This window comes from Oryza glaberrima, chromosome 4 (assembly GCF_000147395.1).
Source record: "Oryza glaberrima chromosome 4, OglaRS2, whole genome shotgun sequence".
NCBI classification, from domain to species: domain Eukaryota; kingdom Viridiplantae; phylum Streptophyta; class Magnoliopsida; order Poales; family Poaceae; genus Oryza; species Oryza glaberrima.
The window spans coordinates 27,998,750-28,012,938 of NC_068329.1; the positions used below are offsets into that span (position 1 = coordinate 27,998,750).

Consider the following 14,189-nt stretch of genomic DNA (forward strand, 5'->3'; position numbering starts at 1 on the left):
AAAAAACAAATGGCGAAAAAGCAACGTCCAGTTCAGACTTCCAGAGTTCCGCCCGCGCGCGCGACCACCCCGGGAAAAAACCGATGCTCCATCGGGTTCGGATCTAAACCCCCCGCGGACAGCAAGGAAGGGCGTCGTCTGCTGTGATTGACTTCACTATAATATTCCCACTCACCTTCTCTGCACTTACAAAATTTCAGAATCCAGCACGAAACCAAAGTGGCCAATTCGGTTCGGTTCGGATTTTCGCCTCGGTTTTTCCCGGTGCTATATAAAGAGGCAGTAAGTGAACCCCCATGGCGCCAACCAACAAGCTCCCTCTCCATCCCAGTCTTCCCCGCCATTACCAAGCTCAAGCAGAGCATTTCTCTGAAACACCATCCAATCCAGAGCATCTCGTGCTGCCGGGGGCACTCATCTCGTGCGGCGTCCTCCAAGCGGCGGCCGCGCTCAGCCTCGTCTTCTTCATCGCTCCGAGCGGAGTTTTCGGACACCATGGTAAGGCACTCCACTGGCTGTATTACGGAAGCCTTGTCGCCGTGGTGCTCGTCGGTTTTGTGGAGGCCACTCTCGCGTTTTGGGTGGCAAGTGATGTGGTAAATCGGCGAGCAGTGGGCAGGACGATGCTCTTGGTTTGCCTCTTCAGTCTGATCTTCGTGGTCGCGATTTGGGGCTCTGTTCTTGTGAGATGATTGCATTCTTCGCTGTATGTACAAGATTTAGCATTGCTTTGTGAATTGTGAGTGTATGCTGGTTGTCAGTTGTGTTGTCTCGAGTATACGGCAATATTCTGCCTGCGTGAGCTTTTGGCCTGTAGTTCTCAGTTATAGTGTCATCTGTTTGTGAGTTTTGGTTGTTTTCATGTAACTAGTATTCGAGAGTAAAAAGATAGTACTCCTCATCCTCTTTTTTCAATTTGTGCCTCTCAAGCGTCCGAAAGCAGAGCATACGTGAAAATTCAGACCAATTTCAGAACATCTATGAGAAATCAGAAATGAAACAACATTCTCAGTTGTGATGATGAACCTTATCAGCCAGGTGCACAAAAGCTACCTACTGTTTTGGCATTAAAAACCTTGGGCAATATACAAAAGCTAATGAACTTGAGGACTCTGCAGTGTCAAATTCATCCTTGCAAATCTTTGATCTTCAGAATGAAACGCGTAGGAATGTCTTTGTTCCATTCAACTTCAGAAGGCAAGGCAGCAAAGGAGCAGAAATGGAAGCTCGTATTGGGCGGTTGGGCCCGACAAAGTACAATTCTATTATCTGGGCTGGCCCAACACGGACCTAAATCGTCTAAAAGCTTGGAATCAGTCCACTTGACGTTCCCTATCTGTAGGTCGAGTTTAATTGATATCTCTGAACCGTTACACTAGGAACCTTCACCCCTTCTTGGCAAAACCATCCAAGTCAGATTCCATGAAAGTCTACATGGTTGTTTTGGATGACGTGACATCGTAGTTAGAAAAAAAAAATGTGAGACACATAAGTAAGTGGACCTCCACCTATTCCCTCTCTTCCCTTGGAGCTTGCTGACAGGGAAAGGGTTGGCGGCTAGCGAGCCCGACAGTGGCAGTATGAGGTCAGCGGCAAGGGGGCTCGAGGCGGCTGGTATGGCCTAGATCCAAGCGCTAGGGACGCCCCATCGAGGAAGAGGTGGGCAGCATTCATGCTCTCACAGTAAAACTTCGGCACTGCGCTAGAACACCCTCATAAGTCTCGGTGTCGTTCACGCTGGATGACGACAGTCACCGCCTTCGCTACCTAGTAGTTGACCATCTCGAATGGCTAGATCCGGTTGCACCACCACAGGGCACCGGTGTTCTCAGGCACAGCAAAGCGGGGGAGGTTGATGAGGCGACTTGGGGACTTGCTAACCTTCGCGGCTTGAGCTCAAGCTCCGCAAGCACCACACTTCATCGCTAGCTCCCGCAAAAGTTGGAGTCAGCTAGTGCGTCGCCGCCAACGGATTAGTCCCACGAACACTGCCGCTCTCAGAGTGTTTCATCTCCTGGAATCTGTTCTGTTCTCCCCTTCCACTTGATGCCTAGTGTAGTGGTAGCTTCCTTTTACTCAGCATCCTGTACGTCTTCCACTACACCCGCTAGTCTGCTTTCCCCATCCTCTTCTCCTTCTCACGCGGTCACGCCATTGGCGACAACGGAGGAGCTGCTGCCGTTCTGCCGCATCTGATGGAGGAGGTGGAAGCCGGTTTGCTGGAGGGTGGGATCGGGTGGCTGGCGGAGACCATCCTGGAGAACCTGGACGCCGACAAGCTGGATGACTGGATTCACCAGGTTGGGCTCGCCGATGACACGAAGAAGCTCAGGTCTGAGATCGAGATGGTGGAGGCGGTGGTAGCTGCTGCGAAGGGGAGGGCGATCAGGAACAAGCCTCTGTTCCGATCCCTCGGTCGTGTCAGGGAGTTGCTCTACGACGCCGATGACGCCGTCGACGAGCTCGACTACTTCAGGCTACAGCAGCAGGTCCAAGGAGGTAAAGCGTGTATTTGCAAGATGCATCCAAGGTGTTCTATACAGTATGCAGCATGTCATACGCTGATTTCCAGGTTCCTTCTTTCCATTGCATACGCTTACTCTTGGTTCAGATGCATGTCCTGAAAGCGCGGATGGGCATGGAGGAGGAGCAGAGCAAACAGAGAGACCGTGGGGAAACGCTGGTGAAGGTGAAGCCAGTGGCTGCGCTGGCACAAGACGGTCTGGGGTATGGCAGCACTTTGAGATCGTGGAAGAGAAAAACGGAAAGCCTGCGAAAGCCAAGTGTGTCGACTGTGGCACGGTGGTCAAGTGCGGCTCCGACAATGGGACTTCGGTACTGCACAATCACCGCAACAGTGGCAAATGTAAAAGGAAACGTGGAGCAACTGATCAACCGTCAAACTTTCTAAGGTAGTACTAACTTTTTTTTTAAGTATAAACAGCAATCCATTACGGAAACTCAATTATACTTGATACTTCTCTAAAACAAAGATCAAGTTCTTCTTGTAGTGCCAGCGAGGGTGCAGTAAATGGTAATTCTACTGCAACTGGTAGTTCCGTCGGCAGAAAAAGGATGAGAACCGGCAGTAAACTCAATCCATTATTTGCTTTTGTTGCATGTTGTTGTGGAATGATGTTTCATTGTGTTTTTTATTAGATGTTGCACATATTGTTGTCTTTGTGTTGCAATCAGTAGTTTTCAAGTGTTGCATTTAGTAAAAACGTTTTAACCCGATAGATGAAACATTTTCTCGAGTGATGAAACATTTCTCTCTAAGATACAAACAACTGAAGCATTCCCTGTTGAAACAATTTTTATTGGTCAGTGAAACATTTGTCTACATGTGCTGCAACACCGTCCGATATTTTGAAAAAAATCAGACGTCCGATTCATAGCGCTTTCTGCTGCAGCCTCACTTGCCACGTGTCATGGATGGATGCCCTATCGGCCAGTGCTAGGAGGGGTAACGGAAGGAAGAGAAGAGTCGGTTAGTCACTGATGGGTGGGCCTCATAGGACAACTCAACAGGTTGGACCAAGTTAAAGCACCACGTCAACAAAAACCACTTTCCAAAACAGCCAAGGGAGGCAAATTGCACCGGTTTTAATAATTTAGATATCAAGATATCCGGTACTGTGATTCAGAATTACTTCGAAATCCCTTATATTGTAGGACAGATGGAGTATGAATTAGATTGGACATACTCATGTTTGAGGGAGTCGAAGTGAACTTATTACATCGGCTCAAACAACTTGAAGCCCAAAAAAAATATCCACTGTGCCACGAGTGCTCACCTTCCAGCTTCCGTGGAGCTTCCTAAAGTAGCAACTACTTCATTCGTCCTAAAATTTAAGTGATTTTGAATGAATATGACATATCCACTTAATACTCAAGTGATTTGTAGTATTAGGATGTGTCATATCCACCTAAAATATCTTATATTTTGGAATGAAGAAACTAACCCATTGTATATTGCTCTTCTGCTTGCCTTCTCCCCGAAAACCCCCCGATCCTCTGTGTCTTGTGCTTACCGTCGCGGCGTCGCCAGTATCGCTCAAGCGTTGCGTTGCTCCTTTTGGACGGTTGGGCCTGACAAAGGACAATTCTATTATCTGGGCTTGCCCATCACCGACCTAACTGGACTAGCCCATCAGACAGAAGAGGACGACTCCTCCGTCAAAGTCGGTAGTCACCGGGGTCAGCTAGCGCCTAGCGCGTCGTCTCTGCGATTCTGCGAACCGATTAGCTGATGAACATTGCTAGTCTGCTAGCTACTCCCAAAGTAATCTGTCCTCTCCTTCTACTCCGTACTTAATTCCTCGCTAGTAGTGGTAGCTCACTTTTACTCATCATCCTGTCTTCCAGACTTCCACTACACCTGCTAGTCCGCTTTCCCCATCCTCTTGTCGTGCTCACGCGGTCACGCCATCGGCGATCGCCGATCGAGGAACTGCTTCTGTTCTGCCGGCTGCCGCGTCTGATGGAGGAGGTGGAAGCCGGTTTGCTGGAGGGCGGGATCGGGTGGCTGGCGGAGACCATCCTCGACAACCTGGACGCCGATAAGCTTGGTGAGTGGATTCGTCAGATTGGGCTCGCCGCTGACACTGAGAAGCTACGGGCTGAGATCGAGAGGGTGGATGGGGTGGTCGCTGCCGTGAAGGGGAGGGCGATCGGGAACAGGTCGCTGGCCCGATCGCTCCGTCGTCTCAGGGAGCTGCTCTACGACGCCGACGACGCGATCGACGAGCTCGACTACCACAGGCTCCAGCATCAGGTCCAACGAGGAGGTAAAGCATTTATGCAAGACGTACGCATCCATTGCAGAAAATCTAATTGTTGTATTGTATTACATCGACTCACCCATGGGGTTATATATAGGAGTGTATAGGAGACAGAGACTTAGAGTATAATACAAAAGTAAAATTATCTCTAGTATTCTATCTCTAGGACTATAGAACTCTAGAATTACATTTTATCTTTATAATTTGTATTTAACTATTATCTCTAACCGATATATTTATACTTCTAACACCATGTACCACGGCTTACGTTGATTTCCAGATCCCTTCCTCTTTTACATGGCATAGTTTGTTTTTTGGTTCAGATGCATGACACGGCGACCCTGATGAAAGCGCGGATGGGCATGGAGCAGAGCAAACAGAGATACCTCGGAGGGACAAAGTTGGTGAAGCGAGTGGCAGCGGTGGCAAAAGACGGTCCGGGATATGGCAGCACTTTGAGATCGTGGAAAATAATGCGAAAGCCAAGTGTGTCGGCTGTGGCACGGTGGTCAAGTGCGGCTCCGACAATGGGACTTCGGTTTTGCATAATCACCGCAAAAGTGGCAAATGTAAAAGGACACGTGGAGCAACTGATCAACCGCCAAACCCTCCGAGGTAGTAGTAGTAGTACTTAAAAAAAAACTCGAATTAATCAATTACTGAAAACACAAATACTTCTCCTAAAACACAGATCATGTTCTTCTTGTAGTGCCAGCGAGGGTGGAGCAAATTCATCTGCAGCTGGTAATTCAGTCGGCAGAAAAAGGATGAGAGCCGAGGGTGCATCAGCAGATAACGTGGCTGCTAGTACGCACCCTTGGAACAAGACTGAACTTTCCAACACGATCCAACATATGACTTATCAGTTACAAGAGGCCATGAATGAGGTTATGAGGCTATGCGGATCTGCAAGTTCATATCAGAGTCGTCAGAGTACACCTCCGGCCACAAATGCAACTACATCGTCTTATCTTCTTGAGCCCAAAATATATGTCAGGGATGCAGACATGGAATCCATAAAAAATCTGATCATGAGAAATAAATCCAATGGTATAACCGTCCTGCCGATTGTAGGCATCGGAGGGATAGGGAAAACCACTCTGACCCAACGTGTCTACAATGATCCGGAAATCGGAAATCAGTATGAGATCAAGAAGATATGGGTCCATGTATCTGATAAATTTGATGTGGTTAGGATCACAAGGGAGATTTTAGAGTATGTCTCCAACCAGAGTTATCAAGGAATAAGCAACTTTATTATGCTTCAGCAGGATCTTGAGAAACACATGAAATCTAAGAAGTTCCTAATTGTTTTGGATGATGTCTGGGATGTCACTACTGACTGTTGGAACAAACTACTGGCTCCTATAAGAGCTAATCATGTTAATCTGTCACAGGAAAAAGTGATAGGTAACACTATGATCATTGTGACAACTCGAAAACACACTACTGCCAAGCTTTGTGGAACGGTAGGATCAATTAATTTGGAAGGTCTGAAAGATGATGACATATGGTCACTATTGAAAGCATATGCTTTTGGTAGTGACAAACACGACAATAATCCAATTTTACAGAATCTTGGGAGGAAAATAGCTAAGGAGCTAAAAGGCAGCCCATTGGCGGCAAAAACTGTGGGCTCCCTATTACGAAGGAATCTTACCGTAGATCATTGGAGCAGCATTATAGAGAACAAAGAATGGCAATCTCTGCAGCATACTGATGGTATTATGCATGCATTGAAGTTCAGTTATGATCATCTACCCAGCCACTTACAGCAATGTTTCTCTTATTGTTCTCTTTTCCCCAAAGGTTACTCTTTTAGTGAAGCACAATTGATACAAATATGGATTGCTCAAGGGTTTGTGGAAAAATCCAGTGAGAATTTGGAGCAGAAAGGACGGGAATATCTAGCTGAATTGGTGAACTCTGGTTTCCTTCAGCAAATTGAAAGTATGTGGGCTTCATCAGAAGATATTGTTCTGCAAGATCTTATGCATGATTTAGCACGAATGGTTTCAAAAACTGAATGTGCAACTATAGATGGATCAGAGTGTGAAAAATTAGCGCCAAGTGTACGCCATTTGTCAATTGTAACTGACTCTGCGTACTCTGAGGATCCACATGGAAACATATCTCGTAATGAAGAATTTGAGAAAAGATTGCTGAAAGTTATGTCAAGGAGTAAGTTGAGGACATTGGTGTTAATTGGGCAACATGACTCTCTATTCTTCCAATCTTTCCAAAATGTTTTCAAGGAGGCACAGCATTTGCGACTGTTGCAGATGAGTTCGACATATGCTAATTTTGATTCTTTTCTTTCCAATCTGGTAAATTATATACATCTCCGGTATCTGAGACTTGAGAACGAAGAGTGCGAAGAAGCTTTGCCCCAAGCTCTCGACAAGTGTTACCATCTTCAAGTACTAGATATTGGCTCATGTATAACTCTCGATGAATATGTCAGTAATGTGAGCTATGTAAATGGATACGACAGTGATATGAGTTCTGAACCTTCTATGGACATGGAAACAGAAGGGGAGGAACTGCCATCGAGTGATAGCAACGGTTCCCCAAGTTCAGAATATTTTACAGACATAATATTAAATGAGGTAATTTATGGTCTTGAACCACATCATAGCCTCAAGCATAATGGAGTTACCTCCCCAACTTGTCTTGCAACTTCACTTACATCTCTGCAAACACTTTATCTAGAAAATTGTGGAAAATGGCAAATACTTTCTCTGGAAAGGCTATGTTTACTTAAGAAGCTTGTATTGATCAGAATGAGCAATGCTGTAGAAGTTTCAATTTGTTCACTGGAGGAGCTTGTGTTGATTAAAATGCCAAAGTTGAAGAGATGCTTCTGCACTTCAATCAGGAACTTGAACGACAATTTAAGGGTTCTCATGATTAAGACGTGCCCTGCACTGGAGGTCTTTCCGTTGTTTGATAACTGCCAGCAATTTAAAATCGAGCAGCCATCTTGGTTGTTCCGTCTTAGCAAGCTTGTCATCCATAAATGTCCCCATTTGCATGTCCACAATCCTCTGCCGCCTTCAACTAATGTTTCAAAATTATCCATCACCGGAGTTTCAACACTTCCAACGGTTGAGTGGTCCAGAGGAATATTAAGAATCGGGGTTCAGAATGATTCTTATGATCCTTCGGTTATTGATGAGCCTTCTGATCAGCTGATAACGCTAGACGACAAAGTATTGTCATTCCATAACCTGAGGTTCCTAACTGAATTGGTAATAGCAGGTTGCCAAAATCTCACGTCCATTTCATTGCAAGGTTTGAGGCAATTCATATATTTGAGGACTTTGGATATACGCGGCTGCCCAAAACTTTTCTCTTCCAATATGCCACCAGAGCTTGTACGTGAGAACATGGCAGCTACATATCACAATGCCCTCCCATCTCTTGAATGTCTCTCTATTGCTGCCTGTGGAATAATGGGGAAATGGCTATCTTTGATACTGCAATATGCGCAGGCCTTACAGGACTTAGAATTATATGAGTGTGAGCAGATAACAGGGCTATCGATAGGAGAGGAAGAAAGCAGTCAACCAAATCTTATGTCAACTCCAGAAACCTTGTCATTAGGACATCAAGGTGACTCGCCAACAAGCTCAGCTCGAGATGGACTTGTCCGCATTCCGTCAAATCTCATCTCCTCTCTGAAGCACATAAATATTTGTGACTGCCCTGGTCTAACATATAATGGGAACGATGAAGGTTTCGCTAAACTCACCTCCCTTGAGAGTCTACGAATTACGAATGGCGCCAAGCTACTCTCGTCCTTGGTGCATGGTAATGGATACGATGAGCGGAAGAACATAAACCTCATCCCACTATCACTTGAAGTACTGGAGCTCAAAGGTTATGATTTACCAGAAGAACTGGTGCCTGGTTTTCTAAGGAACCCCAACCGCCTCAAAAAATTTTCTGTGATGGAGACTTTAAGTTTAAAATCTCTACAGTTGCAATCCTGCACGGCACTCGAAGAGTTGGAGATTGCAAACTGTGAATCGCTTTCCACACTAGAGGGCTTGCAATCCCTGCGAGGCCTCAAGAATTTGATTATATGGGGATGTCCCATCTTGCCACAATGGTTGCGGAGTTCATTAGAGCAGGTCCAGGAGCTTTTGCCTCGACTGGAAAGGCTCCAGATTGATGACCCTTCTGTCCTTACCACATCTTTCTGCAAGCACCTCACTTCCCTCCAACGCCTAAAGCTTTTCTATTGCAACTGGGAATTGGTGAGACAAACAGATGAGCAAGACATCGCGCTTCAGCTCCTTACATCCCTGCAAGAGCTCTCATTTTCGGGTTGCCACAATCTCAGAGATTTTCCCGTTGATCTGTACAGCTTTCCCTCACTCAAGAGGTTGGCGATCTATAGTTGTAAGGACATCTCGAGGCTGCCTGAAAAGGGCCTCCCACCTTCTCTAGAAGAACTGGATATCAATGATTGCAGTGAAGAGCTAAATGACCAGTGCAGAATGCTTCCAAGCAAGCTGAAGGTCAAAATCAATCAGAAATATGTGAATTGATTACTGGATGGCTTGATAACATGATGGAATAGTTCTATCTTCCATCATGCTATCTTCAGACTTGACGTGTGCTTAGTGTCAGTATTGAACTAAGCATTCTGTGTTCAGGCGTTCAAGCTGCTATACCTATCACTACCGCAGTGACCGCTTTGAATTGGAGTACCATATAACTACAAGCTTCTTTACTTGGAGGTCAAGATGATCCACGGTATAAAAGGGACCCCCAGAAAGGGTCGCAAGGCATCGAATCTTATCGCCAACACACCCACACAGCCTACAAAGCCAGAGTACGCGGAGCCAAGTCACCGGGAGGTCTTGTTGAATACATCGACTACGATCTCATCGATACCATCGATTTCGTCTACCTCCATTGTAATCTGTGATTTTCCATCATCAATCCCATATAAACTGGATTAGGGCTATTACCTGACAGGGGCCTGAACTAGTATAATCTTTGTCTTCTGTTTGCTTGATGTCGTATTACGTAGATCCTCGTTCCAACGTACCCCAATACCCTAATTATCCGGTCTATGAGTATCACTCGTCGATAGAAGTGTTCTAACTTCTTGGCGTCCCTGTGTTCTCCTGTGGATTAATTATCGCAGAGCTAGCTAGCTTTGGTTAACCTGGCGAAAAGGCCAATCATGTGGTTCATTACAGAGAAGCCAGAAGTATCAGATATTGGTTTTCACGTGCCAAACTCTGCACTAGCATTGTCTCACCTTAGAACCCCATCCTAATGTTGTTTTTTTTGTAATCATGTATTGTTACGGTGTTTCGTATTTTAATCTGTAATTCTGCGCTATGAACCTATACTATGACTTCTGTTGTACTAAGCCAGAAATATCCGCAATGCACAAGTTTTTGTTTTTTTTGGTGAACTTGATATCTCAGGAAGATGAACAGCGTCGCAGATTTACTAGTAGAAGTCTAAACCTTGTCAGATTACCTGAGGTTCGCCTTCCCCATGCGCACGACTTCCACTGAGGGCAGGCTGTTGAACCAGATGCTCGGATGCTCCGGCTTGTCGTTCCGAAGCCTCGGCAGGATCCCGCTCGCACCGCTGCCGCATCGCCGCCTGGATCCTCGCCGGCGGGCGGTGGCGGGGCCAGGCGGCGATGCGGTGGCGGGGGAGGTCCCGTCTCTGTTCCGGGCTTCCGGCGACTAGCCGTCTTGTCGATGCGGAGAGATGGATAGACGAGAGCGAGGACTTGGCCCATCTCGCCCGCTAGGCACTCCGACATCGAGCGGGCCTTGCACTAGGCCTCCGCTGCCGGCCTTCCGAATGGGATGGCCTGGTAACAAGATGGGCCCTGTCGGAAAATACCATGCAAAACTCGGATTTTTTTAAATTTTATTTATTTATTATTAAAATATTTACAACTTTTTTATTTTAAAGTTTTACAAATATGCACCTCTACCGTCTTTTAGTGGACCTTTTTTATGACGTGGCACACGGCCATTGACATATGCTAACGACCATATAGAAGGTGGTATGTCATTTTGCGGACAACCCTTTTACCGTCTTTCCAAAAAGGTGAAGGGGGCCGCCTGCAAAATATCTGGGGCTTTTTTTATAGGCAGCTCCCTTATCACCCTCCTATGGAGCTACAAGGGAAGCGCCTACAAAATATCATAGGTCACTATTTTACAGGCAGCCCTCTTGTTGCCTAGGCTGCCTGTAAAATGACCAGCATTCCTCCGTGCGACCGTTACAACACACCAACGAATGTGTGTCACATCATAAAAAATACCTTTTGAGAGGGTGTTTTCTACTAAAGGACGGTAGGGGCGTATATTTATAAAAAAAATTTATTCTAAATATTTTAATAAATCTCTATCTCTACTATTATAAAAATTTAAGGTGTTTTTGTCTGTATTTTGGTACGTCATCCGTGTTTAAATCGGTTTTTAAGATCGTTCGTTTTTGAAAATACATAGACATGTTTGAGTTGGATTTTAAGCTCGTTTGCTTTTGGAAATACAAAAGGATTGTACAAGAAATCTCTTTTAAAAAACTCCACATGCTAATTTGAGATGAAAGTCGGACTCTTAATTGCAGCTAATGATTTTCTAAAAAAAAAATCTAAGCGAATGCCCACAGTGAATTTTACCATAACTAAACTATATAACAATAATAAGATTAAAATAACATATTAAAAATTAAAAAAAAATCAAAATTAATGATCTTGCCAAAACATGACTGTCTAGCCACTTGGTTACGCAGCATATGTACGAAATTTCGCGGCTCACCAAAGAATGGGGGCAACTCAAATGTCCCCGCTTTCCACGACTTCTAGCAGCATCTTGTGATTCGTCCGTGTGTTTCTCTGGCGCGGCGGCGCATCGCTTTCGGTTCAGAGCAAACCGAGTTGCACGGGTTCGGATTTGGGTCGAGGCGACGATGGCTTAGAATCAGCTCACGCACGCAGCTGCCGCTTGGCCATTTTGCTTTTTGCGCGCGCTGACACGATGCCTTTCGATCCAGAACCAGAAGAGGTTGGTAGCTGAGGAAAAGATGCATTACCAGTATGCAGCCGTTTCGGTTTCGGTTCGGATCCTCGGATTGTTGGGCTAGCCTATGAATTAAATTTGTCTGAAAAGGACATGCGCTGACGGCGTCGGTCCACCACTCCAGCTCACAACTCTGCGTTCATTCGCGTCGGATAAACCGAACAGTGCTCGGTTCGGGTTCGGTTCCACGGGTTCCAGTACATGGTTAGAGAAGGGCGACATGTTTGAGCAAAGTGAATACTTTCACTCCACTATCACAGTATCACTACGTTGTTTATCGTTATCTTGACCAGCTGCATGCGTGCATGTGGCGATGATGAATCCTTCATATCACTGCTACAACCCGCGAGCTGCTCGGTTTCGGTTTCGGTTTCGATTTCTTGCTTCTTGACAATTGCGGTCGTCGTCGTCGTTGCTGCTCCTTCTTATAAATACAGACACGCGCATGAACTCACTCATCTCTCACCCATTCTCCAAGCTCACCCTGAAACCTCCATTTCCCTCCTCGACATACTACACCTTCGATCTCTGAGGCCTGCCACCGCGACGCTGGAGATGGAGCTCATGGCGGTCATCGTCAGGATCTTGGCCCTGATCTCCGACGCATGCCGCAACGCGGAGAAGCTGCCGGCGGCGATGATTTCCTGCGGCGTCGTGGAGGCCGCGGCGGCCATCTTTCTCGCCGCGTTCAAGGCGCCCGGAGGCATATTTCTGCACCACGGCAAGGCGCCCTTCTACCTCTACTACGGCATTATAGGAGGCGTGGCCATCTTCGGCTTCGCCGAGGCGTGGGCTGGGTTCTGGGTTTCCGGCGATCTCAACGGCCGGCGTGTCGTCGGCAAGACGATCCTGTGGGTGGGAATCTTGCCTCTCGTCTTGGTGACGGCTCTTGGAGGATTCGTCTTCATGGGATAGCTCTGCACCCTCTGGTTTTTTAGATGATCTCTGTTTTCTCTGTTGTGTCAGTATGTATGTGTTGATGTCTTGCTCCTCTGTTGTATGAGTATGTGCTGTAGTCTCTGTTTTCTCTGTTCAGTTGTATGAGATCTATGTTTCCTCGGTTTGTATACGATGCAAATACTCCCATATTGTGTGAATATGAGTGCGGTTTTTCCTTGTCTTCCATTGTTTCATCTCTGCTTTCGCCAATATTTTGCTTCTCCCTCTCGAAGTAATGGCAGAAGCAGAGTAACCAGCTTTCATTTTTTTTCGCTGGGAAACTAGCTATTCATTTCAAGGCAAGTTTCAAAGCATATGTTGCACCAATCGAACACATCATGCAAATTTTATGGATCAGCTGAAAGGGAAAAAAAAATTCTCTTTTCTCGCGCGTGTTTCCCAAACTGCTAAAATGTGTGAGTTTTTATTAAAAAAAGTTTCTATAAAAAAGTTATTTAAAAATCATATTAATCTATTTTTCAAATTAAAACTAATTAATATTTAATTAATTATGTGCTAATGGCTTATCTCATTTTACATATCTTCTTAATCTTCTCTTTTCCTCTCCTCTCAAACATAGCAATATATGGAAAAATGACATGGGCATGTGGACTAAAAGATTGTAGCAGAATCTGCCAAGCAAAGGATTTAGTTTGGCTGTTCCATTTTCCATAGAAAAGGCACATATTTAATCTAAAGTTCAGAAAGTAAAGCCAGACCAAGCAAACCAGCACCCAGAAGCAGGTAGATGTATAAAAGAGGGCCATACAAAAATATTATAATCCTAATACAACTATGTAATCTATTGATTGGGAAATAATTTGAAATTTCAAAAGAAAAATACTACAGTTGCGATTTTAATCTTCCTTATTCAGAAGAAAAAAACGCCAAATTGAAGAAAACTCAAACTTAAACTGGCTGCCTATTACTGACCAATGCCATTTGCCAAGTAACACAGGATCATGCTATGACTTTGCTGTTCGAAGAAGAATAACCGAGCTGTTCGGTTCCGGGTTCGGGTTGTGCCATGCGTGGTTGCGTGGGTTTCGGTTTATATTTCTCGTTAGTAATTAATCAGGAGAAAGCATGCATAAGCTCAAAACGTTTGTCCATTTCTTCATGGTGGGCCCTCTTCAGACTGTGGATTCCATCGTAGAGAGACCTGGGGTCATTGAGAGGGGGTGTTTGGGAACTAGGGACTAAATTTAGTCCCTCTCACAAAAGTATAAGTCCCTATGATAGGAACTTATGTTTCTATGAGAGGGACTAAAGTTTAGCCCCACTTTAGTCCCTCCAACCAAACACCACTTGTGATAAAAGTGCTAATTGCCATGCTTTAAAAAAGAGTGCTACTGATTGTTATCGTTATTGTTCGGTTCATGGTCGTCGGTTTTAT

General features: G+C 45.4%; 4 protein-coding genes across 5 annotated transcripts; all 4 read left to right on the top strand.

Moving 5' to 3' along the window:
- Positions 1 to 2,121: 2,121 nt before the first annotated feature.
- On the top strand, positions 2,122 to 3,715 carry LOC127772100 (uncharacterized). Of its 2 annotated transcripts, none has more exons than XM_052298087.1 (3): positions 2,122 to 2,499; positions 2,612 to 2,912; positions 3,012 to 3,715. In XM_052298087.1, the coding sequence occupies exons 1-3, from the start codon at positions 2,196 to 2,198 to the stop codon at positions 3,157 to 3,159; spliced, it is 753 nt and encodes a 250-aa protein (XP_052154047.1). In that variant the 5' UTR covers positions 2,122 to 2,195; the 3' UTR covers positions 3,160 to 3,715. The 2 variants fall into 2 exon arrangements, with proteins under 2 accessions (XP_052154047.1, XP_052154048.1); XM_052298088.1 differs by having other exon boundaries at positions 3,414 to 3,715.
- Positions 3,716 to 4,152: 437 nt separating this feature from the next.
- On the top strand, positions 4,153 to 8,084 carry LOC127770930 (putative disease resistance RPP13-like protein 1). The gene is made up of 5 exons (XM_052296699.1): positions 4,153 to 4,285; positions 4,369 to 4,790; positions 5,108 to 5,399; positions 5,476 to 7,951; positions 8,046 to 8,084. Exons 4-5 carry the CDS (start codon positions 5,552 to 5,554, stop codon positions 8,082 to 8,084), a joined length of 2,439 nt encoding a protein of 812 aa, XP_052152659.1. The 5' UTR covers positions 4,153 to 4,285; positions 4,369 to 4,790; positions 5,108 to 5,399; positions 5,476 to 5,551.
- Positions 8,025 to 10,018, top strand: LOC127772099 (uncharacterized). The gene has a single exon (XM_052298086.1). The coding sequence runs from the start codon at positions 8,147 to 8,149 to the stop codon at positions 9,338 to 9,340; it is 1,194 nt and encodes a 397-aa protein (XP_052154046.1). The 5' UTR covers positions 8,025 to 8,146; the 3' UTR covers positions 9,341 to 10,018.
- A 2,391-nt stretch (positions 10,019 to 12,409) lies between these two features.
- Positions 12,410 to 12,769, top strand: LOC127770931 (uncharacterized). The gene has a single exon (XM_052296700.1). The coding sequence runs from the start codon at positions 12,410 to 12,412 to the stop codon at positions 12,767 to 12,769; it is 360 nt and encodes a 119-aa protein (XP_052152660.1).
- Positions 12,770 to 14,189: the final 1,420 nt, after the last annotated feature.